This window comes from Salmo salar, chromosome 06, assembly GCF_965601325.2.
Source record: "Salmo salar chromosome 06, fSalSal1, whole genome shotgun sequence".
In the NCBI taxonomy this organism is placed as follows: domain Eukaryota; kingdom Metazoa; phylum Chordata; class Actinopteri; order Salmoniformes; family Salmonidae; genus Salmo; species Salmo salar.
The window spans coordinates 5392501-5418295 of record NC_138296.1 but is presented as its reverse complement, the minus strand read 5'-3'; the positions used below and the strand labels follow the sequence as shown (position 1 = coordinate 5418295).

Genomic DNA, 25795 nt, shown 5'->3' with positions numbered 1-25795 from the left:
GGCATGGTACAGGGTTGGTTTATAACACAGGGCATGGTACAGGGTTGGTTTATAACACAGGGCATGGTACAGGGTTGGTTTATAACACAGGGCATGGTACAGGGTTGGTTTATAACACAGGGCATGGTATAGGGTTGGTTTATAACACAGGGTATGGTATAGGGTTGGTTTATAACACAGGGCATGGTATAGGGTTGGTTTATAACACAGGGCATGGTAGGGGGTTGGTTTATAACACAGGGCATGGTATAGGGTTGGTTTATAACACAGGGCATGGTATAGTGTTGGTTTATAACACAGGGCATGGTATAGGGTTGGTTTATAACACAGGGCATGGTACAGGGTTGGTTTATAACACAGGGCATGGTACAGGGTTGGTTTATAACACAGGGCATGGTATAGGGTTGGTTTATAACACAGGGCATGGTAGGGGGTTGGTTTATAACACAGGGCATGGTATAGGGTTGGTTTATAACACAGGGCATGGTATAGTGTTGGTTTATAACACAGGGCATGGTACAGGGTTGGTTTATAACACAGGGCATGGTACAGGGTTGGTTTATAACACAGGGCATGGTACAGGGTTGGTTTATAACACAGTAAAAGGGTCATTTTGTTATTGTAGTTGGTCAGGACGTGGCATGGGTGTGTTTGTTTTGTGTGTTTCGTTTTTTGGGGGGTTATGTTAATATACTGCTCAAAAAAATAAAGGGAACACTTAAACAACACATCCTAGATCTGAATGAATGAAATAATCTTATTAAATACTTTTTTCTTTACATAGTTGAATGTGCTGACAACAAAATCACACAAAAAGAATCAATGGAAATCCATTTTATCAACCCATGGAGGTCTGGATTTGGAGTCACACTCAAAATTAAAGTGGAAAACCACACTACAGGCTGATCCAACTTTGATGTAATGTCCTTAAAACAAGTCAAAATGAGGCTCAGTAGTGTGTGTGGCCTCCACGTGCCTGTATGACCTCCCTACAATGCCTGGGCATGCTCCTGATGAGGTGGCGGATGGTCTCCTGAGGGATCTCCTCCCAGACCTGGACTAAAGCATCCGCCAACTCCTGGACAGTCTGTGGTGCAACGTTGGTGGATGGAGCGAGACATGATGTCCCAGATGTGCTCAATTGGATTCAGGTCTGGGGAATGGGCGGGCCAGTCCATAGCATCAATGCCTTCCTCTTGCAGGAACTGCTGACACACTCCAGCCACATGAGGTCTAGCATTGTCTTGCATTAGGTGGAACCCAGGGCCAACCGCACCAGCATATGGTCTCACAAGGGGTCTGAGGATCTCATCTCGGTACCTAATGGCAGTCAGGCTACCTCTGGCGAGCACATGGAGGGCTGTGTGGCCCCCCAAAGAAATGCCACCCCACACCATGACTGACCCACCGCCAAACCGGTCATGCTGGAGGATGTTGCAGGCAGTAGAACGTTCTCCACGGCGTCTCCAGACTCTGTCACGTCTGTCACGTGCTCAGTGTGAACCTGCTTTCATCTGTGAAGAGCACAGGGCGCCAGTGTCGAATTTGCCAATCTTGGTGTTCTCGGGCAAATGCCAAACGTCCTGCACGGTGTTGGGCTGTAAGCACAACCCACACCTGTGGACGTCGGGCCCTCATACCACCCTCATGGAGTCTGTTTCTGACCGTTTGAGCAGACACATGCACATTTGTGGCCTGCTGGAGGTCATTTTGCAGGGCTCTGGCAGTGCTTCTCCTGCTCCTCCTTGCACAAAGGCGGGGGTAGCGGTCCTGCTGCTGGGTTGTTGCCCTCCTACGGCCTCCTCCACGTCTCCTGATGTACTGGCCTGTCTCCTGGTAGTGCCTCCATGCTCTGGACACTACGCTGACAGACACAGCAAACCTTCTTGCCACAGCTCGCATTGATGTGCCATCCGGGATGAGCGGCACTACCTGAGCCACTTGTGTGGGTTGTAGACTCCGTCTCATGCTACCACTAGAGTGAAAGCACCGCCAGCATTCAAAAGTGACCAAAACATCAGCCAGGAAGCATAGGAACTGAGAAGTGGTCTGTGGTCCCCACCTGCAGAACCACTCCTTTATTGGGGGTGTCTTGCTAATTGCCTATAATTTCCACCTGTTGTCTATTCCATTTGCACAACAGCATGTGAAATTTATTGTCAATCAGTGTTACTTCCTAAGTGTTCAGTTTGATTTCACAGAAGTGAGATTGACTTGGAGTTACATTGTGTTGTTTAAGTGTTCCCTTTATTTTTTTGAGCAGTGTATATTTCTATGTTTGTTCTAGTTCTTCTATTTCTATGTTTAGTTTATTGGGTTGACTTTCAATTGGAGGCAGCTGTTCCTCGTTGCCTCTAATTGAAGGTCCTATTTAGTAGGGGTGTTTTTCCATGGGTTTTTGTGGGTAGTTGTTCCTTGTATAGTCAGAGTACCTTACAGGACTGTTTTTCGTCGTTGTTTTTGTATAAGTGTTTTGTTTTGGTTTCCTTCTAATAAAAGAAGATGAGTATTCATATACCCGCTGCGTTTTGGTCCACTTTTTACGACGCACCTGACAACAGGGCATGGTAGAGGGTTGGTTTATAACACAGGGCATGGTAGAGGGTTGGTTTATAACACAGGGCATGGTAGAGGGTTGGTTTATAACACAGGGTATGGTAGAGGGTTGGTTTATAACACAGGGCATGGTAGAGGGTTGGTTTATAACACAGGGCATGGTAGAGGGTTGGTTTATAACACAGGGCATGGTATAGGGTTGGTTTATAACACAGGGCATGGTAGAGGGTTGGTTTATAACACAGGGCATGGTAGAGGGTTGGTTTATAACACAGGGCATGGTAGAGGGTTGGTTTATAACACAGGGCATGGTATAGGGTTGGTTTATAACACAGGGCATGGTATAGGGTTGGTTTATAACACAGGGCATGGTATAGGGTTGGTTTATAACACAGGGCATGGTATAGGGTTGGTTTATAACAGGGCATGGTATAGGGTTGGTTTATAACACAGGGCATGGTACAGGGTTGGTTTATAACACAGGGCATGGTATAGGGTTGGTTTATAACACAGGGCATGGTATAGGGTTGGTTTATAACACAGGGCATGGTATAGGGTTGGTTTATAACACAGGGCATGGTATAGGGTTGGTTTATAACACAGGGCATGGTATAGGGTTGGTTTATAACACAGGGCATGGTATAGGGTTGGTTTATAACACAGGGCATGGTATAGGGTTGGTTTATAACACAGGGCATGGTATAGGGTTGGTTTATAACACAGGGCATGGTATAGGGTTGGTTTATAACACAGGGCATGGTATAGGGTTGGTTTATAACACAGGGCATGGTAGAGGGTTGGTTTATAACACAGGGCATGGTAGAGGGTTGGTTTATAACACAGGGCATGGTAGAGGGTTGGTTTATAACACAGGGCATGGTAGAGGGTTGGTTTTATAGTAAGAACAGGGCTGAGTGGGACTGGGAGCCGAGGAAGAGCATGGACCAGGGTTAAGACAGGTTTAGAAGCCTGGCTGGTGAACGGGGTCACGGTGGAACAGGGTTAAGACAGGTTTAGAAGCCTGGCTGGTGAACGGGGTCCGTAGTTACGTCAGTGCCAGGCAGGGATTAGTGAGGTAGATTAGATAACAAGAGGAAGGCTGTGGTGACATCAGGGAGAACCACGCTATATATAGATCACCTGAGTAATGTCCTGGGCTAGGATCCTATTAGAACCTGACCTGCTTTTACATCTCTCACTCACACACACACACACACACACACACACACACACACACACACACACACACACACACACACACACACACACACACACACACACACACACACACACACACACACACACACACACCCCGAGACACACATCAGCTTTACACTCATTACTGTGTTATAGCACCCTCAAGTAAAAGACATGACCACAGTGTGTGTGTGTGTGGTAACCATAGCTAAACTAACCAGCATCTTAAGAGTCTCACACACCACATCTCATCTCAAATGGAGTGTAAACATAGAAACACAACACACAGAACAGAGAGAGACATCCCATCTAGCCTGACCTCTACCTGGCTCATCGACAATATGGTGTGACTGTGGTACAAATGGCACCCTATTCCCTACAGAGCCCTATGGGCCTGGTCTAAAGTACTGCACTATACAGGGAATAGGGTGCAGTGATTGAACCAGTGATTCAAGAGAGCATGACGGACAGTTGCTATGGTGAACAAAACAATATAATATAAGGGAGATGTGAAGTAGACTTTGGTCCATACAGCAATCCTGCCGTGGTGAACAGGGTCAGGGTGGAGCAGGGTTAAGACAGGTTTAGAAGCCTGGCTGGTGAACGGGGTCAGGGTAGAGCAGGGTTAAGACAGGTTTAGAAGCCTGGCTGGTGAACGGGGTCAGGGTGGAGCATGGTGTTTGCAACGCCAGGGTTGTGGGTTCGATTCCCACAGGGGGCCAGCACAGAAAAAAAATGTATGCATTCACTACTGTAAGTCGCTCTGGATAAGAGCGTCTGCTAAATGACTAAAATGTAAATGTAAGACAGGTTTAGAAGCCTGGCTGGTGAACGGGGTCAGGAAGGAGCAGGGTTAAGACAGGTTTAGAAGCCTGGCTGGTGAACGGGGTCAGGGTAGAGCAGGGTTAAGACAGGTTTAGAAGCCTGGCTGGTGAACGGGGTCAGGGTAGAGCAGGGTTAAGACAGGTTTAGAAGCCTGGCTGGTGAACGGGGTCAGGGTAGAGCAGGGTTAAGACAGGTTTAGAAGCCTGGCTGGTGAACGGAGTCAGGGTGGAACAGGGTTAAGACAGGTTTAGAAGCCTGGCTGGTGAACGGGGTCAGGGTGGCACAGGGTTAAGACAGGTTTAGAAGCCTGGCTGGTGAACGGAGTCAGGGTGGAACAGGGTTAAGACAGGTTTAGAAGCCTGGCTGGTGAACGGGTTCAGGGTGGAACAGGGTTAAGACAGGTTTAGAATACTTGACTGAAATATCCTAGCTGCACCAACCACTGCGTTAAGTAATGGTGCCATCTAAACTACCCAACATTAACCATGGTGATAAAATGGCATCTATTCTATCAATTGTATGTCTATTTCTATGTCCATTTCTCAGGCCAATAACACCTGAACCATAGAATCTGCAGTAACAGACCACAGCATTAGGGAACACCAAGTCTTTACTGAAAGCCCTCATCCCTCTCCACAATACACTGCAGACTACATCCTACCCCCTCCATAGACACACACCCCCCTTCCCCTTCTGCCCAATTTAACCCAGCCTGTGTCTAACTGGGATGCAGTTGCTATGGTAACAACTCTGCCCTTAACAAATCTCTTTCCCTAGAAAAGGAGGGAAGAAGAGAGAGAGAGAGAGAGAGAGAGGGGAGGAAGAAGGGATCTGCTTTATAGTAAACACCACTGGCAGTGAGAGCTAATCAGTACTATAACATGGTACTGTAGGTATCCACTACAAAGAGACTGTGTGTGTGTGTGTGTGTGTGTGTGTGTGTGTGTGTGTGTGTGTGTGTGGGGGGTAGGCATCCACTTCAATGACTTACTGAATAGGCTAGTACTATGATGGGAGGTTCACTAAAGAACAGCAACGGTTTGTCATTTATTTCAAGGAGAGAGAGTGGTGGTTTGAAGCAGAATGTACACTACCGTTCAAAAGTTTGGGGTGACTTCGAAATGTCCTTGTTTCCCATGAAAACATCCATGAAATGAAATGAGTTGCAAAATGAATAGGAAATATAGTCAAGATGTTGACAAGGTTATAAATAATGATTTTGAATTGAAATAATAATTGTGTCCTTCAAACTTTGTTTTCATCAAAGAATCCTCCATGTGCAGTAATTACAGCCTTGCAGACCTTTGACATTCTAGTTGTCAATTTGTTGAGGTAATCTGAAGAGATTTCACCCCATGCTTCCTGAAGCACCTCCCACAAGTTGGATTGGCTTGATGGGCACTTCTTATGTACCATACGGTCAAGCTGCTCCCACAACAGCTCAATAGGGTTGAGATCCGGTGACTGTGCTGGCCACTCCATTATAGACAGAATACCAGCTGACTACTTCTTCCCTAAAGAGTTATTGCATAGTTTGGAGCTGTGCTTGGGTCATTGTCCTGGTGTAGGAGGAAATTGGTTCCAATTAAGCACTGTCCACAGGGTATGGCATGGCGTTGCAAAATGGAGTGATAGCCTTCCTTCTTCAAGATCCCTTTTACCCTGTACAAATCTCCCACTTTACCACCACCAAAGCACCCCCAGACCATCACATTGCCTCCACCATGCTTGACAGATGGCATCAAGTTCTCCTCCAGCCTCTTTTCATTCACGAATGTTCTTCTTTGTGATCTGAACACCTCAAAACTTAGATTCGTCTGTCCATAACACTTTTTCCCAGTCTTCCTCTGTCCAGTGTCTGTGTTCTTTTGCCCATCTTAATCTTTTATTTTTATTGGCCAGTCTGAGATATAGCTTTTTCTTTGCAACTCTGCCTAGAAGGCCAGCATCCCAGAGTCGCCTCTTCACTGTTGACGTTGAGACTGGTGTTTTGCGGGTACTATTTAATGAAGCTGCCAGTTGAGGACTTGTGAGGCGTCTGTTTCTCAAACTAGACACTAATGTACTTGTCCTCTTGCTCAGTTGGGCACCGGAGCCTCCCACTCCTCTTTCTATTCTGGTTAGAGCCAGTTTGCTCTGTTCTGTGAAGGGAGTAGTACACAGCGTTGTACGAGATCTTCAGTTTCTTGGTAATTTCTCGCATGGAATAGCCTTCATTTTTCAGAACAAGAATAGACTGACGAATTTCAGAAGAAAAGCTTTGTTTCTGGTCATTTTGAGCCTGTAATTGAACCAACAAATGCTGATGCTCCAGATACTCAACTAGTCTAAAGAAGGCCAATTTTATTGCTTCTTTAAATCAGCACAACAGTTTCCAGCTGTGCTAACATAATTGCAAAAGGGTTTTCTAATGATCAATTAGCCTTTTAAAATGATAAACACGGATTAGCTAACACAACATGCCATTGGAACACAGGAGTGATGGTTGCTGATAATGGGCCTCTGTACCCATATGTAGATATTCCATTAAAAATAAATCAGCCGTTTCCAGCTACAATAGTCATTTACAATATTAACAATGTCTACACTGTATTTCTGATCAATTTTATGTTATTTTAATGGACAAAAATGTTTGCTTTTCTTTCAAAAACAAGGACATTTCTAAGTGACCCCAAACCTTTGAACAGTAGTTTATATGTGTGCCCGGCGTGTGTGTGTGTGTGTGTGTGTGTGTGTGTGTGTGTGTGTGTGTGTGTGTGTGTTACCTGTTGGCTCTGAGGTTGTTGAGCCTGGCCTCCAGGTCGTTGAGCAGGTTAACCTTCTTATAGCACTGAGAACAATATACATCCAACACATCACTGTTGTACAGGTGACACATCTTCAGAGGGGTCTGACCAGCACTACAGAGACAGAGAGAGGGAGGGAGAGGGGGGAGACAGAGAGAGAGAGAGACTAATTACACACGGTTCTTTGTATCTGTCAATAGAACAGAGCAATAGGTTTCCTTCCTGTTACACATGAAAGGCTGAAAGGTGAAGAGTGTGTGTTGGTGTAGCATGGAAAGGGTTCTAGTGTGCAGTGTGTGTCAGTCATTGGGGGCCAACTGTCATTGATGAATGTCCTGTATGCTGTGTGAGTTTCCTCTATGTACCACTAACCTGGAGGGCAGAGAGGAGCCCAGGTCTGAGAAGCCGTTGGTGCGCACGTCATCGTCGGGGCAAGGGCTGCTGGGAGTGTAGTCCACGTCCTCCCCCTCTCCGTAGTCCTCAAACTGCTCCTCCCCCGAGAAGACGGACGCAGAAGCCGAGCCAATCAGCTGGCCAGAACTACAGCCAATCAGAACACAAAGAACATGAGTCAACGTATGAATCAGTATGGCCCCGGTCCCATAGGGTCCCGTACTCCCATCTCCCAGGTCCCTCAAATTCCCATCTGAACCTGGAAGACATTTCTACTGTTTTTGATCATACCTCCCCTCTAATCAGGGACTGATTTAGACCCACCAGGTAGGTGATATTAACAGGTAGAACAGAAAACCAGCAGTACTCTGGAACTTGTTGGATAAGATTTGAATACCCCTTCCCTAGAAACTCAGGACATCTGAAAACACTGTCTGGAGTATAGCAATATGGAGCCAATTCCACCAAGCCTATCAGAGGGCCCATTCCACCTAGCCAATAGCAGTCCAACAAGTCTACAAGAAGTGCTTATTACAGGTTGGGGCTACTACAGCCCCGGTCAGATAGATGGTACTACAGCCCCGGTCAGATAGATGGTACTACAGCCCCGTTCAGATAGATGGTACTACAGCCCCGGTCAGATAGATGGTACTACAGCCCCGGTCAGATAGATGGTACTACAGCCCCGGTCAGATAGATGGTACTACAGCCCCGTTCAGATAGATGGTACTACAGCCCCGTTCAGATAGATGGTACTACAGCCCCGTTCAGATAGATGGTACTACAGCCCCGGTCAGATAGATGGTACTACAGCCATGGTCAGATAGATGGTACTACAGCCCCGGTCAGATAGATGGTACTACAGCCCCGTTCAGATAGATGGTACTACAGCCCCGGTCAGATAGATGGTACTACAGCCATGGTCAGATAGATGGTACTACAGCCCCGTTCAGATAGATGGTACTACAGCCATGGTCAGATAGATGGTACTACAGCCCCGGTCAGATAGATGGTACTACAGCCCCGGTCAGATAGATGGTACTACAGCCATGGTCAGATAGATGGTACTACAGCCCCGGTCAGATAGACGGTACTACAGCCCCGGTCAGATAGATGGTACTACAGCCCCGGTCAGATAGATGGTACTACAGCCCCGGTCAGATAGATGGTACTACAGCCCCGGTCAGATAGATGGTACCGGTATAATCTGTGACATCATAACGTCACACTTACTTGTTGAACAGTCCGCCGAGCCCCTCCTCCTTCTCGTTGCTCCGCCCCCCGTCAGAGGTGTCAGAGCCCACCCCGCTCTCATTGGTACTGTCCATGTCACAACACTCCCCCTGCTCCACACTGCAGTCTGGATATGGACGGGTACACATGATGATGGGAGGGCCCAGTCGGGCCTCGCCGTTCTGGAGCGAGAGAGAGGGGGGAGGATAGGGGGAGAGAGAGAGGGGAGCGGTAGGGGGGAGAGAGAGAGGACAGTCAACCATCACCGTTATTCAACTCAACATGCTGGAGACAGACACAAGAGTGTTTCCTCTACGTTGTTGTCTTGGCGGAGCACACGGCCAACTTCCAGACCCTGAACAATGAAACATTTATTCAACACCGTCATATAGTACCCACAGCTAAGAGCACCCTCAGTGAACCAGCACATTCAATACAACCCAGGCAGTGATGGACCACTGGTAGGGCAGGGATCTCTCTCTCTCTCTCTCTCTCTCTCTGTCTGTCTGTCTGTCTGTCTGTCTGTCTGTCTGTCTGTCTGTGTTGATTATCTGACCTGTAACAGTCTCTCTAGGGGCTGGTAATGTCTGTGTTGATTATCTGACCTGTAACAGCCTCTCTAGGGGCTGGTAATGTCTGTGTTGATTATCTGGCCTGTAACAGTCTCTCTAGGGGCTGGTAATGTCTGTGTTGATTATCTGACCTGTAACAGTCTCTCTAGGGGCTGGTAATGTCTGTGTTGATTATCTGACCTGTAACAGTCTCTCTAGAGGCTGGTAATGTCTGTGTTGATTATCTGACCTGTAACAGTCTCTCTAGGGGCTGGTAATGTCTGTGTTGATTATCTGACCTGTAACAGTCTCTCTAGGGGCTGGTAATGTCTGTGTTGATTATCTGACCTGTAACAGTCTCTCTAGGGGCTGGTAATGTCTGTGTTGATTATCTGACCTGTAACAGCCTCTCTAGGGGCTGGTAATGTCTGTGTTGATTATCTGACCTGTAACAGTCTCTCTAGGGGCTGGTAATGTCTGTGTTGATTATCTGACCTGTAACAGTCTCTCTAGGGGCTGGTAATGTCTGTGTTGATTATCTGACCTGTAACAGTCTCTCTAGGGGCTGGTAATGTCTGTGTTGATTATCTGACCTCTCTATCCCTCTCTGTAATTGTTAAGGACTGGGGAGTTTCTCGGGATAAAATAAAGGGAATGGAGCTAAGTACAGGCATAATCCTAGAGGAAAACCTGGTTCAGTCTGCTTTCTCCAGATACTGGGAGATGAATTCACCTTTCAGTAGGACAATAACCTAAAACACAAGGCCACATCTACACTGGGAGATGAATTAACCTTTCAGTAGGACAATAACCTAAAACACAAGGCCACATCTACACTGGGAGATGAATTCACCTTTCAGCAGGACAATAACCTAAAACACAAGGCCACATCTACACCGGAGTTTTGACTTAAATCTTCTTGAAAATCTATGGCAAGACATGAAAATGGTTATATAGCAATGATCAACAACAATTTGACAGAGCTTGAAGAATTTTGAAAAGAATAATGAGCAAATTATGCACAATCCAGGTGCGGAAAGCTGTTAGAGACTTACCCGGAAAGACTCACAGCTGTAATCGCTGCTAAAGGTGCTTCTACAAAGTATTGACTTAGGGGTGTGAATACTTAAGTAAATTAGATATTTCTGTATTTATTTTGCAATAAATCTGCTAAACTGTCTAAAAACATGTTAACTTTGTCATTATGGGGTATTGTGTGCAGATGGGTGAGAAAAACAACAACAATTTCATCAATTTTGAAATCATGCTGTAACAACAAAATGTGGAATAAGTCAAAGGGTATGAATGCTTTCTGAAGGCACTGTATCCATGTGTGCATTAGGTTATTATTATAACTAATTATGGCAGGTTTGGTCCTCCATAAAATACATTACATAAATGCATAATGAGGAGACATGAAGGGCGTTTTAGAGTACAGGAGTAGAGAACATTGGGTAGTGACTGGACCACTGGCCTAGATCGGAGTGTGTGTAAATAATACATACACGTCTGTCTGGCCTCACCAGACTGCTCTACCACTGGGACGCACACACACACACACACACACACACACACACTACATTGAATCAACATGAACATCAATTTTATTGTAATGAATGGTAGAGGGCAGTCCTCCTGAGAGGTTATAGAGGGGAACAGAAGGCTCTAACCTGGTTATAGAGGGGAACAGAAGGCTCCAGAGAGGCTCTAACCTGGTTATAGGAGGGGAACAGAAGGCTCTAACCTGGTTATAGAGGGGAACAGAAGGCTCCTGAGAGGCTCTAACCTGGTTATAGAGGGGAACAGAAGACTCTAACCTGGTTATAGAGGGGAACAGAAGGCTCTAACCTGGTTATAGAGGGGAACAGAAGGCTCTAACCTGGTTATAGAGGGGAACAGAAGGCTCTAACCTGGTTATAGAGGGGAACAGAAGGCTCTAACCTGGTTATAGAGGGGAACAGAAGGCTCTAACCTGGTTATAGAGGGGAACAGAAGGCTCTAACCTGGTTATAGAGGGGAACAGAAGGCTCTAACCTGGTTATAGAGGGGAACAGAAGGCTCTAACCTGGTTATAGAGGGGAACAGAAGACTAACCTGGTTATAGAGGGGAACAGAAGGCTCTAACCTGGTTATAGAGGGGAACAGAAGGCTCTAACCTGGTTATAGAGGGGAACAGACAGCTCCAGAGAGTCTCTAACCTGGTTATAGAGGGGAACAGAAGGCTCTAACCTGGTTATAGAGGGGAACAGAAGGCTCTAACCTGGTTATAGAGGGGAACAGAAGGCTCTAACCTGGTTATAGAGGGGAACAGAAGGCTCTAACCTGGTTATAGAGGGGAACAGAAGGCTCTAACCTGGTTATAGAGAGGAACAGAAGGCTCTAACCTGGTTATAGAGGGGAACAGAAGGCTCTAACCTGGTTATAGAGGGGAACAGAAGGCTCTAACCTGGTTATAGAGGGGAACAGAAGGCTCTAACCTGGTTATAGAGGGGAACAGAAGGCTCTAACCTGGTTATAGAGGGGAACAGAAGGCTCTAACCTGGTTATAGAGGGGAACAGAAGGCTCTAACCTGGTTATAGAGGGGAACAGAAGGCTCTAACCTGGTTATAGAGGGGAACAGAAGGCTCTAACCTGGTTATAGAGGGGAACACAAGTCTCCAGAAAGGCACTCACCTGGTTAGTGTGTATGATATTGTTGTCTCTCTCTCTCTCTCCTAGTCTGACTGAGTCCCAAATGGCCCACTATATAGTGCACTACTTTACCCTATAGGCCCTGGTCAAAAGTAGTGCACTTTTAAGGGAATAGGGTGCTGTTCGGAATACACACTGGGAGTGTATCTAGCATTCCCATGCAGGAGGCTCAATGCTTTAGTGTGTGAGAGTGTGTGAGTGTTTTCACTCAACATCATACATTATACACGGAGATATGTCTGAACCAAGGATGGGAGACAGAGGGTAAAGGACAGAGAAGGTCAGAGGTTGTTCTGAACACACATCCTTTCCATTCACACTAGTGCCAGTCCAGACTGGCTCAGTTCACTCCAGGTGTTCACAGCCATTCACCCCCCCACTCCCTTTCTCTCCCTCACTCACTCCTTCACCCCCACCCACTCCTCTCGCTCAATCTCCTCACCCCCCTGCCACACACCCCACAAACACCCGTCCCCTCCTCTTTGACACCCCATCTCTCTCTCTCTCTCTCTCTCTCTCGTTTTCAGCTGTATCCAAGCGGCTGGAGCTGACCTCCAACAGCAGACCCGTTTACAACAAACCACACCCTCCCCATTCACACACACACCAGACAGCCCCCAAAACCCCCATTCCCACGGACCCAGTGAATCTTCTCTGCTGACACACGTGATGTGTGTGTACGCGCGTGTTGCCACTTTGACCTCCAACGGCTAGTTTCTGGAGTACAGCTGCCTGCGACATTACTGCTTAAATAGCAGCTAATACCTTCATGCACACACACACGGTCTACTTAGCATGTGAATAGAGTGCACCCTTTAGTTCTTAGTGGATGAACAGATAACAGCCTAACGAGAGGACCAGCTAATCCAGTTATTTTAGTCCAGGTGGGGAACACTGAATGGACACACACACACCAGTGGGAAAGCTTAGCACAGTACCTTATAGTAGACTGCAGTAAAGCTGGACACTAGGGCTGGGTGCTGTCTGGAACCTCACCATATTATCACCATAGTTACAGTTGAAGGCGGAAGCTAACATACACCTTAGCCAAATACATTTAAACTCTGTTATTCACAATTCCTGACATTTAATCCTAGTAAAAATTCCCCGTCTTAGGTCAGTTAGGATCACCACTTTATTTTAAGAATGTGAAATGTCAGAATAATATTAGAGGGAATGATTTATTTCAGCTTTTATTACTTTCATCACATTCCCAGTGGGTCAGAACTTTACATACACTCAATTAGTATTTGGTAGCATTGCCTTTAAATTGTTTAACTTGGGTCAAAAAAAATGAGGAATTTTGGCCCATTCCTCCTGACAGAGCTGGAGTAACTGAGTCAGGTTTGTAGGCCTCCTTGATCGCACACACTTTTTCAGTTCTGCCCACAAATGTTCTATAGGATTGAGGTCAGGGCTTTGTGATGACCACTCCAATACCTTGACTTTGTTGTCCTTAAGCCATTTTGCCACAACTTTGGAAGTCTGATTGGGGTCATTGTCCATTTGGAAGACCCATTTGCGACCAAGCTTTAACTTCCTGACTGATGTCTTGAGCGGTTGCTTCAATATATTCACCTAAATGTCCTGCCTCATGAAGCCATCTATTTTGTGAAGTGCACCAGTCCCTCCTGCAGCAAAGCACCCCCACAACATGATGCTGCCACCCCCGTGCTTCACGGTTGGGATGGTGTTCTTCGGTTTGCAAGCCCCCCCCTTTTTCCTCCAAACATAATGATGGTCATTATGGCCAAACAGTTATATTTTTGTTTCATCAGACCAGAGGACATTTCTCCAAAAAGTACGATCTTTGTCCCCATGTGCAGTTGCAAACCGTAGTCTGGCTTTTTTATGGCGGTTTGGAGCAGTGGCTTCTTCCTTGCTGAGCGGCCTTTCAGGTTATGTCGATATAGGACTTGTTTTACTGTGGATATAGATACTTTTGTACCTGTTTCCTGCAGCATCTTCACAAGGTGCTTTGCTGTTGTTCTGGGATTGATTTGCACTTTTCGCACCAAAGTACATTCATCTCTAGGAGACAAAACGTGTCTCCTTCCTGAATGTTATGACGGATGCGTGGTTCCATGGTGTTTATACTTGCGTACTATTGCTTGTACAGATGAACGTGGTACCTTCAGGCATTTGGAAATTGCTCCCAAGGATGAACCAGACTTCTTGGCTGATTTCTTTTGATTTTCCCATGATGTCAAACAAAGAGGCACTGAGTTTGAAGGTAGGCCTTGAAATACATCCACAGGTACACCTCCAATTGACTCAAATTATGTCAATTAGCCTATCAGAAGCTTCTAAAGCCATGACATCATTTTCTGGAATTTTCCAAGCTGTTTAAAGGCACAGTCAACTTAGTGTATGTAAACTTCTGACCCGCTGGAATTGTAATACAATGAATTATAAGTGAAATAATCTGTCTGTAAACAATTGTTGGAAATATTACTTGTGTCATGCATGAAGTAGATGTCTTAACCGACTTGCCACACTATAGTTTGTTAACAAGAAATTTGTGGAGTGTTTGAAAAAAACTAGTTTTAATGACTCCAACCGACGAGTATGTAAACCTCCGACTCAGTTACACCAGCTCTGTCAGGAGGAATGGGCCAAAATTCACCCAACTTATTGTGGGAAGCTTGTGGAAGGCGACCCGAAACGTTTGACCCAAGTTAAACAATTTAAAGCAATGCTACCGAATACTAATTGAGTGTATGTAAACTTCTGACCCACTGGGAATGTGATGAAAGCAATAAAAGCTTAAATAAATTATTCTCTCTAATATTATTCTGACATTTCACATTCTTAAAATTAAGTGGTGATCCTAACTGACCTATGTCATGGAATGTTTACTAGGATTAAATACTAGGAAAAACTGAGTTAAATTTTTTTTGGCTAAGGTGTATGTAAACTTCCGACTTCAACTGTATTGGAGGTCGACCGATGAATCGGAATGGCCGATTAATTGGGGCCAATTTCAAGTTTTCATAACAATCGGAAATCTGTATTTTTGGACGCCAATTTGGCCGATTATTTTTTTATTTTTAGACCTTTATTTAACTAGGCAAGTCAGTTAAGAACACATTCTTATTTTCAATGACGGCCTAGGAACAGTGGGTTAACTGCCTTGTTCAGGGGCAGAACGACAGATTTTTACCTTGTCAGCTCGGGGATTCAATCTTGCAACCTTACGGTTCACTAGTCCAACGCTCTAACCACCTGTTTTACATTGCACTCCACGAGGAGCCTGCCTGTTACGTGAATGCAGTAAGAAGCCAAGGTAAGTTGCTAGCTAGCATTAAACTTATCTTATAAAAAACAATCAATCATAATCACTAGTTAACTACACATGGTTGATGATATTACTAGTTTATCTAGCCTGTCCTGCGTTGCATATAATCGCTTAGGTACACGTTGCTCCAACCATAAACATCAATGCCTTTCTTAAAATCAATACACAAGTATATATTTTTAAACCTGCATATTTAGCTAAAAGAAATCCAGGTTAGCAGGCAATATTAACCAGGTGAAATTGTGTCATTTTGCATTCATTGCACGCAGAGTCAGGGTATATGCAACACTTTGGGTAATTTGTCAGAATTTTACATAATTATGACATAACACTGAAGGTTGTGCAATGTAACAGGAATAACGTTTTGTTTTCGAGATGATAGTTTCCGGATTCGACCATATTAATGACCTAAGGCTCATATTTCTGTGTGTTATTATGTTATAATTAAGTCTATGATTTGATATTTGATAGAGCAGTCTGACTGAGCGGTGGTAGGCAGCAGCAGGCTCGTAAGCATTTATTCAAACAGCACTTTCGTGCGTTTTGCCAGCAGCTCTTCGCAATGCATTGCGCTGTTTATGACTTCAAGCCTATCAACTCCCAAGATTAGGCTGGTGTAACCGATGTGAAATGGCTAGCTAGTTAGCGGGTGCGCGCTAATAGCGTTTCAAACGTCACTCGCTCTGAGACTTGGAGTAGTTGTTTCCCTTGCTCTGCATGGGTAACGCTGCTTCGAGGGTGGCGGCTTTTTTGGCCTTACAATAATCGGTATCGGCGTTGAAAAATCATAAATCGGTCAACCTCTAGTATATCTCTATCTGCATCTACACCTGCATCTACATCAGCATCTATATCTGCATCTACATCTATATCTGCATCTATACCTGCATCTATATCTGCATCTGCATCTATATCTGCATCTATATCTGCATCTATACCTGCATCTATACCTGCATCTACATCTACACCTGCATCTACATCTACACCTGCATCTACATCTACACCTGCATCTATACCTGCATCTATACCTGCATCTATACCTGCATCTATACCTGCTAGAAAGGAAATAGAGTGCCGTTTGGGACAAAACCGATGACTGTTGCTGTGGTTTTGAAACAAGAGAAAGAGAGAATGACAGAAACAGAGAGTGAGAGAGAAACAGAGTTGGAACAAAGGACACAGTTTGTCTGCTGCTGCATTCACTCTCTCTCTTACCGTGCAGTCCATTGCAGGGTGGCTCTCTTCTCTCCTCTGAAGTGTGCTGTCCATTCCTGATTCCACTGCCACAGACATTTACACACACACACATCTACACACACTGCCCATATACGGGTAATCCACACCCTCCTAACAATTACTGTTTGCACGTGTGTTGTTCAGTCACAATATAGATCGTTCATACACACACATACACGTGTGTATGCCAGGTCCGAACACACAAACACACAGTCCAATAGGTCCAGCCCAAACAGTAGTCCCCCAATTACAATCCACAGAATTTTTGCTAGAAGAGCAGCGACGAACACACTACACCAGCGCTCCAGCACTGTACCGTCAACAGAACAACTAACACACTACACCAGCACTGTACCGTCAACAGAACAGCTAACACACTACACCAGCACTGTACCGTCAACAGAACAGCTAACACACTACACCAGCACTGTACCGTCAACAGAACAGCTAACACACTACACCAGCACTGTACCGTCAACAGAACAGCTAACACACACTGACACTGCAGCGTGCCGGTTTGAATTTGAAAACACACTGACGCTTCGGCAACAGTTACCGGGTTAAAGCCACACCTCCCACTGTACACCACCTCCCTCCCTCCTGGCTGTTGCTAGGTAACTACTGCTAGGTAACTACCGCTACCGCTCGCTAGGTAACTACCGCTAGGTAACTACCGCTACCGCTCGCTAGGTAACTACTCCGCTAGCTAGGTAACTACCTACCGCTAGGTAACTACCGCTAGGTAACTACCGCTACCGCTCGCTAGGTAACTACCGCTAGGTAACTGTTCAGCTGGGCCGTTCTCTAGCGGTGACATCACATATATTGAGTCTCGCATTGCAACACACGCTCATCTCTATGTTACTTTGTAACTATAACATTGATAAGATTCCTGCTAAATTATCTGATTTTCATAGACAAGTATTCATAGCGTGGTCGTTAATAATATATAAACATCATTTTTCCCAGCATAGGTATTTCATTTGGAACAATAAGGACATTTTGTATAGAATCAAGTCTTTATTTTCAAGAACTGGTTCAATAATCATATCCTGCTGGTGAGTCAACTTTTTAACGCAGAAGGATTGTTACTCAATATGAGGAATTTCTATCTCGTTACAATATCCCTGTAACACCCTAGAGAGTTCGTCATAGTCTTTGATGCTATTCCATCTGGAACTCTCATGTTATTGAGAGGTGTAGCCAGACCTCACCTTCTTGACCTACCCTCGCTTGATCCAGTTAACTCTCCAATAGGGAAAATATGTTTCTCCTTGCTTCCTCAGAACAACAGATCTATACGTGCTTTATTTCAAAGGGATATTGTATCCATTCCTTATGTCACAAGTTACTGGAATACATTGGTCACTAATATCTGTTGGAGAAAAAGTCTGGTTATTACCACACAAATACCTGCTTGTTAACAAGGTCAAAGAGGTCTCTTTCAGAATGATCCATAAGTATGACCCTGCCAATCACTACCTGAAGAAACTTAAAAAGACATTAACATTGATTATACCTTTACACTCTTCCATGTTTTCTAGAAGGAATTCGAGCAGTACATTAAGACCATTCTACATTCTTCTAATAAGAAACCTGTTAAAACAATTCATGTTATGTTTCGTTTAAGGTCTTTGTATAATTTGTCATTTGTTGTACCCCCTAGCATATGTTATCATTGTCTATTTATGTACTTACTGTATGTATATAGACTTTTCTTCATTGGTAATAAAAATAAAAAAAAAATAAATAATTTTTTTTTTTTTTAAACTTTTTTTTTTTTTTTTTTAAACACACGCTCATCTCTAACTCTTTCTTTTCATCTTTTCATCTGCTCTCTCTCTCCCTGCCTCTTCAGCATTTCAGCCTATCCTCATGGAGACACAGAGAGGGGGTGGGGTTAGCAGCATTTCAGCCGACAGGTACACACCTGGGCCGAGTCTACAGGTACACACCTGGGTCGAGTCTACAGGTACACACCTGGGCCGAGTCTACAGGTACACACCTGGGCCGAGTCGACAGGTACACACCTGGGCCGAGTCGACAGGTACAGACCTGGGCCGAGTCGACAGGTACACACCTGGGCCGAGTCGACAGGTACACACCAGGGCCGAGTCTACAGGTACACACCTGGGCCGAGTCTACAGGTACACACCTGGGCCGAGTCTACAGGTACACACCTGGGCCGAGTCTACAGGTACACACCTGGGCCGAGTCTACAGGTACACACCTGGGCCGAGTCTACAGGTACACACCTGGGCCGAGTCTACAGGTACACACCTGGGCCGAGTCTACAGGTACACACCTGGGCCGAGTCGACAGGTACACACCTGGGCCAAGTCTACAAGCACTATGGGAGACACATGGGCTGATATATACCTGGGTTGTATTCATTATTGTAAAAAGTTTTGCAATTGAAAAGGAAGTGGAGTATTTCTTATTAGATGAATTCAGGAGTCTCCCTCCCTGTTTCAGTCTGTTTTCTTCCATTTGATTCCTAATGAACACAACCCTGAGTTGCATTCAGGAAGGTGATGTCTGAGTGAAGCTGTACCTGCCATTACAATAGAAGGTGACGTCTGAGTGAAGCTCTACCTGCCATTACAATAGAAGGTGATGTCTGAGTGAAGCTCTACCTGCCATTACAATAGAAGGTGATGTCTGAGTGAAGCTCTACCTGCCATTACAATAGAAGGTGATGTCTGAGTGAAGCTGTACTTACATGTACTGCTGGCTGTGTAGACATCTAGGAGGTTAGCTGGCTATGCTACAAACACTGCTACTACACCTGTCCTTCTTTCTCTCTGGTGTGTTAGGGGTTCAGAACATGTGGAGGAGGGCACACTGGCGCCACTTGTGGCAGCTTTATGTAACTGCACTTAAACAGAATACCTGCCTATGGGCCAGATTGAGGCACACCTGAGTTAACCAAGCTTTATTTTGAAACCAACATTGTTCATACCTTCACATTTCTTGATGAAATGGTGCACAAATAAAGGAAGAGAAAGCCCATTGCAGAGCGGTACGTTCATCCTGGTGCTGGTTTTGGCAGAACAACCAGTATTCACAAACAAGAGTAAAAACCCACACACTACAAACCACAGGCTGAACATAATAACAGCTGCTATGGATCTATCTGTCTCCCTGACCTGTCTGTCTCTGTCTCCCTGACCTGTCTGTCTCTGTCTCCCTGCCCTGTCTGTCTCTGTCTCCCTGACCTGTCTGTCTCTGTCTCCCTGACCTGTCTGTCTCTGTCTCCCTGACCTGTCTGTCTCTGTCTCCCTGACCTGTCTGTCTCTGTCTCCCTGACCTGTCTGTCTCTGTTTCCCTGACCTGTCTGTCTCTGTCTCCCTGACCTGTCTGTCTCTGTCTCCCTGACCTGTCTGTCTCTGTCTCCCTGACCTGTCTGTCTCTGTCTCCCTGACCTGTCTGTCTCTGTCTCCCTGACCTGTCTGTCTCTGTTTCCCTGACCTGTCTGTCTCTGTCTCCCTGACCTGTCTGTCTCTGTCTCCCTGACCTGTCTGTCTCTGTCTCCCTGACCTGTCTGTCTCTGTCTCCCTGACCTGTCTGTCTCTGTTTCCCTGACCTGTCTGTCTCTGTCTCCCTGACCTGTCTGTCTCTGTCTCCCTGACCTGTCTGTCTCTGTCTCCCTGACCTGTCTGTCTCTGTCTCCCTGACCTGTCTGTCTCTGTCTCCCTGACCTGTCTGTCTCTGTCTCCCTGACCTGTCTGTCTCTGTCTCCCTGACCTGTCTGTCTCTGTCTCCCTGACATGTCTGTCTCTGTCTCCCTGACCTGTCTGTCTCTGTCTCCCTGACCTGTCTGTCTCTGTTTCCCTGACCTGTCTGTCTCTGTCTCCCTGACCTGTCTGTCTCTGTCTCCCTGACCTGTCTGTCTCTGTCTCCCTGACCTGTCTGTCTCTGTTTCCCTGACCTGTCTGTCTCTGTCTCCCTGACCTGTCTGTCTCTGTCTCCCTGACCTGTCTGTCTCTGTCTCCCTGACCTGTCTGTCTCTGTCTCCCTGGCCTGTCTGTCTCTGTCTCCCTGACCTGTCTGTCTCTGTCTCCCTGACCTGTCTGTCTCTGTCTCCCTGGCCTGTCTGACTGGCTTCCTATCCTGTCTGTCTCTGTCTCCCTGACATGTCTGTCTCTGTCTCCCTGACATGTCTGTCTCTGTCTCCCTGACCTGTCTGTCTCTGTCTCCCTGACATGTCTGTCTCTGTCTCCCTGGCCTGTCTGTCTCTGTCTCCCTGGCCTGTCTGTCTCTGTCTCCCTGACCTGTCTGTCTCTGTCCCCCTGGCCTGTCTGACTGGCTTCCTATCCTGTCTGTCTCTGTCTCCCTGACATGTCTGTCTCTGTCTCCCTGGCCTGTCTGTCTCTGTCTCCCTGACCTGTCTGTCTCTGTCTCCCTGACCTGTCTGTCTCTGTCTCCCTGACATGTCTGTCTCTGTCTCCCTGACCTGTCTGTCTCTGTCTCCCTGACCTGTCTGTCTCTGTCTTCCTGACCTGTCTGCATCTGTCTCCCTGACCTGTCTGTCTCTGTCTCCCTGACCTGTCTGTCCCTGTCTCCCTGACATGTCTGTCTCTGTCTCCCCGACCTGTCTGACTGGCTTCCTATCCTGTCTGTCTCTGTCTCCCCGACCTGTCTGACTGGCTTCCTATCCTGTCTGTCTCTGTCTCCCTGGCCTATCTGTCTCTGTCTCCCTGACCTGTCTGTCTCTGTCTCCTTGAATGTGACTGATATCCTCTCTCCTTCTCAAGACCATCTATATTTCCACGGCTGACCATCCAAAATGCAAGCTGTGCACCAACCCTGATCCCATCCATGACTTCTGATCTGTCTTGATACTGTATCCCATTTATTGATTTATTTTGTTTTCTTGAATTTCCTGATGTATACACAATTCAGCTTTTAGCTGCTATGTATACTGGATTAAACTAAACTAATCCCCACTCAGTACATAGCAACAGGTAGCCAAGAGGTTAGAGAGGTGGACCAAAAGGTTGTCAGTTCAAATCCCAGACCAGGTATAATGAACTACTGGGTTCAGATCCCAGACCAGGTATAATGAACTACTGGGTTCAGATCCCAGACCAGGTATAATGAACTACTGGGTTCAGATCCCAGGGTTCAGATCCCAGACCAGGCATACTTAACTATTGGGTTCAGATCCCAGACCAGGTATAATTAACTACTGGGTTCAGATCCCAGACCAGGTAGTATGAACTACTGGGTTCAGATCCCAGACCAGGTAGTATGAACTACTGGGTTCAGATCCCAGACCAGGCATAATGAACTACTGGGTTCAGATCCCAGACCAGGTATAATTAACTACTGGGTTCAGATCCCAGACCATGTAGTATGAACTACTGGGTTCAGATCCCAGACCAGGTAGTATGAACTACTGGGTTCAGATCCCAGACCAGGTATAATGAACTACTGGGTTCAGATCCCAGACCAGGTAGTATGAACTACTGGGTTCAGATCCCATGTGCTCACACATAGAGACAGCACACACACAGGCTAACGCAGAGCTAACTGAGCCAGAACTAATCTGCTACGGGGCAGGCTAACTCAGAGCTAACTGAGCCAGGACTAACCTGCTCCAGGGCAGGCTAACTCAGAGCTAACTGAGCCAGAACTAACCTGCTACGGGGCAGGCTAACTCAGAGCTAACTGAGCCAGGACTAACCTGCTCCAGGGCAGGCTAACTCAGAGCTAACTGAGCCAGAACTAACCTGCTACGGGGCAGGCTAACTCAGAGCTAACTGAGCCAGGACTAACCTGCTCCAGGGCAGGCTAACTCAGAGCTAACTGAGCCAGAACTAATCTGCTACGGGGCAGGCTAACTCAGAGCTAACTGAGCCAGGACTAACCTGCTACGGGGCAGGCTAACTCAGAGCTAACTGAGCCAGGACTAACCTGCTCCAGGGCAGGCTAACTCAGAGCTAACTGAGCCAGAACTAACCTGCTCTGGGGCAGGCTAACTCAGAGCTAACTGAGCCAGGACTAACCTGCTCCAGGGCAGGCTAACTCAGATCTAACTGAGCCAGGACTAACCTGCTCCAGGGCAGGCTAACTCAGAGCTAACTGAGCCAGAACTCAATCTCTCTCTGCTTCTCTCTCTCCCTCCCTCTTTCACCTTCTCTCTCGCTCTCTCTCTCTCTCTTTTGCTGTCTCTCTCTCTCTGCTTTTCTCTCTCTCTCTCTCTCTCTCCCTCTGCTTCTCTCTCTCCCTCTTTCTTTCACTGTCTCTCTCTCTCTCTACTTCTCTCTGCTTCTCTCTCTGCTTCTCTCTCTACCTCTCTCTGCTTCTCTCTCTACCTCTCTCTCTGCTTCTCTCTCTCTCTCTGTAGCTATACAACATCACCCTCTAGTGAAAAATATTAAACATAGCAGCACAGCATATTCACTGAATCATATTCCCATAAAGATGAATGAGCCCAGTAAAAGTAGAACTGCTTATAGTCAGTAGATTCATATAGAGTTGTAATGACTGACATACAGTCTCCCTATAAAACCTGTGAGCCAGCCCAGTACACATTACTGTGGCTTAGGATCTAAAGGAGGTCAAATAGACTGTCTCTCTGTCTATCTGTCTCTCTCTCTCTTTCTCTCACTCCCTCACTCGGAGAGCAGTCAGACCAGCTACACTCTCAGCAACAAAGCACTGTACAAAAAAAAGTCTGGACTCAAGCCACACCTTCCTAGTCATTTAATCTCACTGACAACCCTACAGGTAGAGAGAGAGGTAGAGAGAGGAGAGAGAGAGAGAGAGAGAGAGAGAGAGAGAGAGAGAGAGAGAGAGAAAGAGAGAGAGAGAAAGAGAGAGAGACAGAGAGAGAGAGGGAGAGAGAGAAAGAGAGAGAGAGGAAGAGAGAGAGAGAGAGAGAGAGAGAGAGAGAGAGAGTGTGTGTGTGGGTTGTTTGTGTGTCAGCAACACCACTAGACATGGTGATATACTGACACGGTAGAAGGAAACAAATTGTATTATCTGAAGCATTTACCACTGGGAGGCCAGAGGAAGCAATCTCTAACACAAACACACACACACACACACATGGACACACACACTTTCCCGGAACGCCCAGAGCAATCTCCTACAGACAGGGAAGGTGAAAGAGGAAATTCGCTAATCGCCGAGGCAATGTCAGAATACAAAAACTGACTGGACTGACACACGCACGGACACACACATACACACACTCTCTCTCTCTCTCTCTCTCTCTCTCTCTCTCTCTCATGCCCTCACGCTCTCTCTCTCTCTCTCTCTCTCTCTCTCTCTCTCCTCTCTCTCTCTCTCTCTCTCTCTCTCTCATGCCCTCACGCTCTCTCTCTCTCTCTCTCTCTCTCTCTCTCTCTCCTCTCTCTCTCTCTCTCTCTCTCTCACTCTTCTCTCTCTCTCTCTCTCTCTCTCTCTCTCTCTCTCTCTCTCTCTCTCTCTCTCTCTCTCTCTCTCTCTCTCTCTCTCTCTCCTCTCTCTCTCTCTCTCTCTCTTTTCTCTCTGTCTGTCTGAGAGATAGTGTTCTCATACAGACTGAACAGCTTGGTAGGAAAACAACCAAACTGCCAACAATAGAACAACAACAGAACAGAATGCTAACAGAATGATCAGACATTGGGCAACACTGGTCTCAGTGGTCTAACTGGGCATGAGGACAAGGTGACCAGGCAGGGGAGAGGGAGGAAGGGAAGGAGGGACCACTGCTGGTACGTCCATTGATCGAGGCTCTCACCATTATCAGAATGATGAAATCTAAACCAGCAGAGAACTGAACACCACTATAGAGTTCTAGCCCACAAACATGGTAGAAGGGAACGGCAGGATCTCCTGTTACTGTAGTGAGACAGCTTGATGTACCAGGACACCCCCTGGACAGGATACTAGTCTATCTCCTGTTTCTGTAGTGAGGCAGCTTGATGTACAGGACACCCCCTGGACAGGATACTAGTCTATCTCCTGTTTCTGTAGTGAGACAGCTTGATGTACCAGGACGCCCCCTGGACAGGACACTAGTCTATCTCCTGTTTCTGTAGTGAGGCAGCTTGATGTACAGGACACCCCCTGGACAGGACACTAGTCTATCTCCTGTTTCTGTAGTGAGACAGCTTGATGTACAGGACACCCCCTGGACAGGACACTAGTCTATCTCCTGTTTCTGTAGTGAGACAGCTTGATGTACCAGGACACCCCCTGGACAGGACACTAGTCTATCTCCTGTTTCTGTAGTGAGACAGCTTGATGTACCAGGACACCCCCTGGACAGGACACTAGTCTATCTCCTGTTTCTGTAGTGAGACAGCTTGATGTACCAGGACACCCCCTGGACAGGACACTAGTCTATCTCCTGTTTCTGTAGTGAGACAGCTTGATGTACCAGGACACCCCCTGGACAGGACACTAGTCTATCTCCTGTTTCTGTAGTGAGACAGCTTGATGTACCAGGACACCCCCTGGACAGGACACTAGTCTATCTCCTGTTTCTGTAGTGAGACAGCTTGATGTACAGGACACCCCCTGAACAGGACACTAGTCTATCTCCTGTTTCTGTAGTGATACAGCTTGATGTACAGGACACCCCCTGGACAGGACACTAGTCTATCTCCTGTTTCTGTAGTGAGACAGCTTGATGTACCAGGACACCCCCTGGACAGGACACTAGTCTGTAGCAGGACCTTACCTCCAATCTTTCTCCTTAATGCTGAGTGCCAAGCACAGAGGCATCTGTTGATACATTGCTCGTGCAACCCGGAAGCGAGCTGCACCAATGTGTCGTAGGAAACATCGTCCAATTGGCAACCGAAGTCAGCTTGCAGGCGCCCGGCCCGCCACAAGGAGTCGATAGAGCGCGATGGAACAAGGAAACCCCGGCCGGCCAAACCCTCCCCTAACCCGGACGACGCTGGGCCAAACCCTCCCCTGACCCGGACGACGCTGGGCCAAACCCTCCCCTAACCCAGACGACGCTGGGCCAAACCCTCCCCTAACCCAGACGACGCTGGGCCAAACCCTCCCCTGACCCGGACGACGC

General features: G+C 46.6%; 1 protein-coding gene across 4 annotated transcripts in view; it reads right to left on the bottom strand.

Moving 5' to 3' along the window:
• LOC106606268 (rab11 family-interacting protein 4A) overlaps positions 1-25795 on the bottom strand; it is a 103255-nt gene that overhangs the window by 40042 nt on the left and 37418 nt on the right. For 2 of the 4 annotated variants that reach the window (XR_006770106.2, XM_045719616.2), the window contains exons 4-6: positions 8991-9172; positions 7737-7904; positions 7344-7478 (exon numbers count right to left, since the gene is read on the bottom strand). Coding sequence is in view for 3 of the 4 variants with exons in the window: in XM_045719616.2 (XP_045575572.1) it covers positions 7344-7478; positions 7737-7904; positions 8991-9172 (485 nt within the window). In the remaining variant the exon portion in view is untranslated. Of the gene's footprint in view, positions 1-7343; positions 7479-7736; positions 7905-8990; positions 9173-16746; positions 17311-19489; positions 19589-25795 lie in introns of those variants that run through there. The other 2 variants (XM_045719618.2, XM_045719617.2) reach the window with 2 other exon arrangements.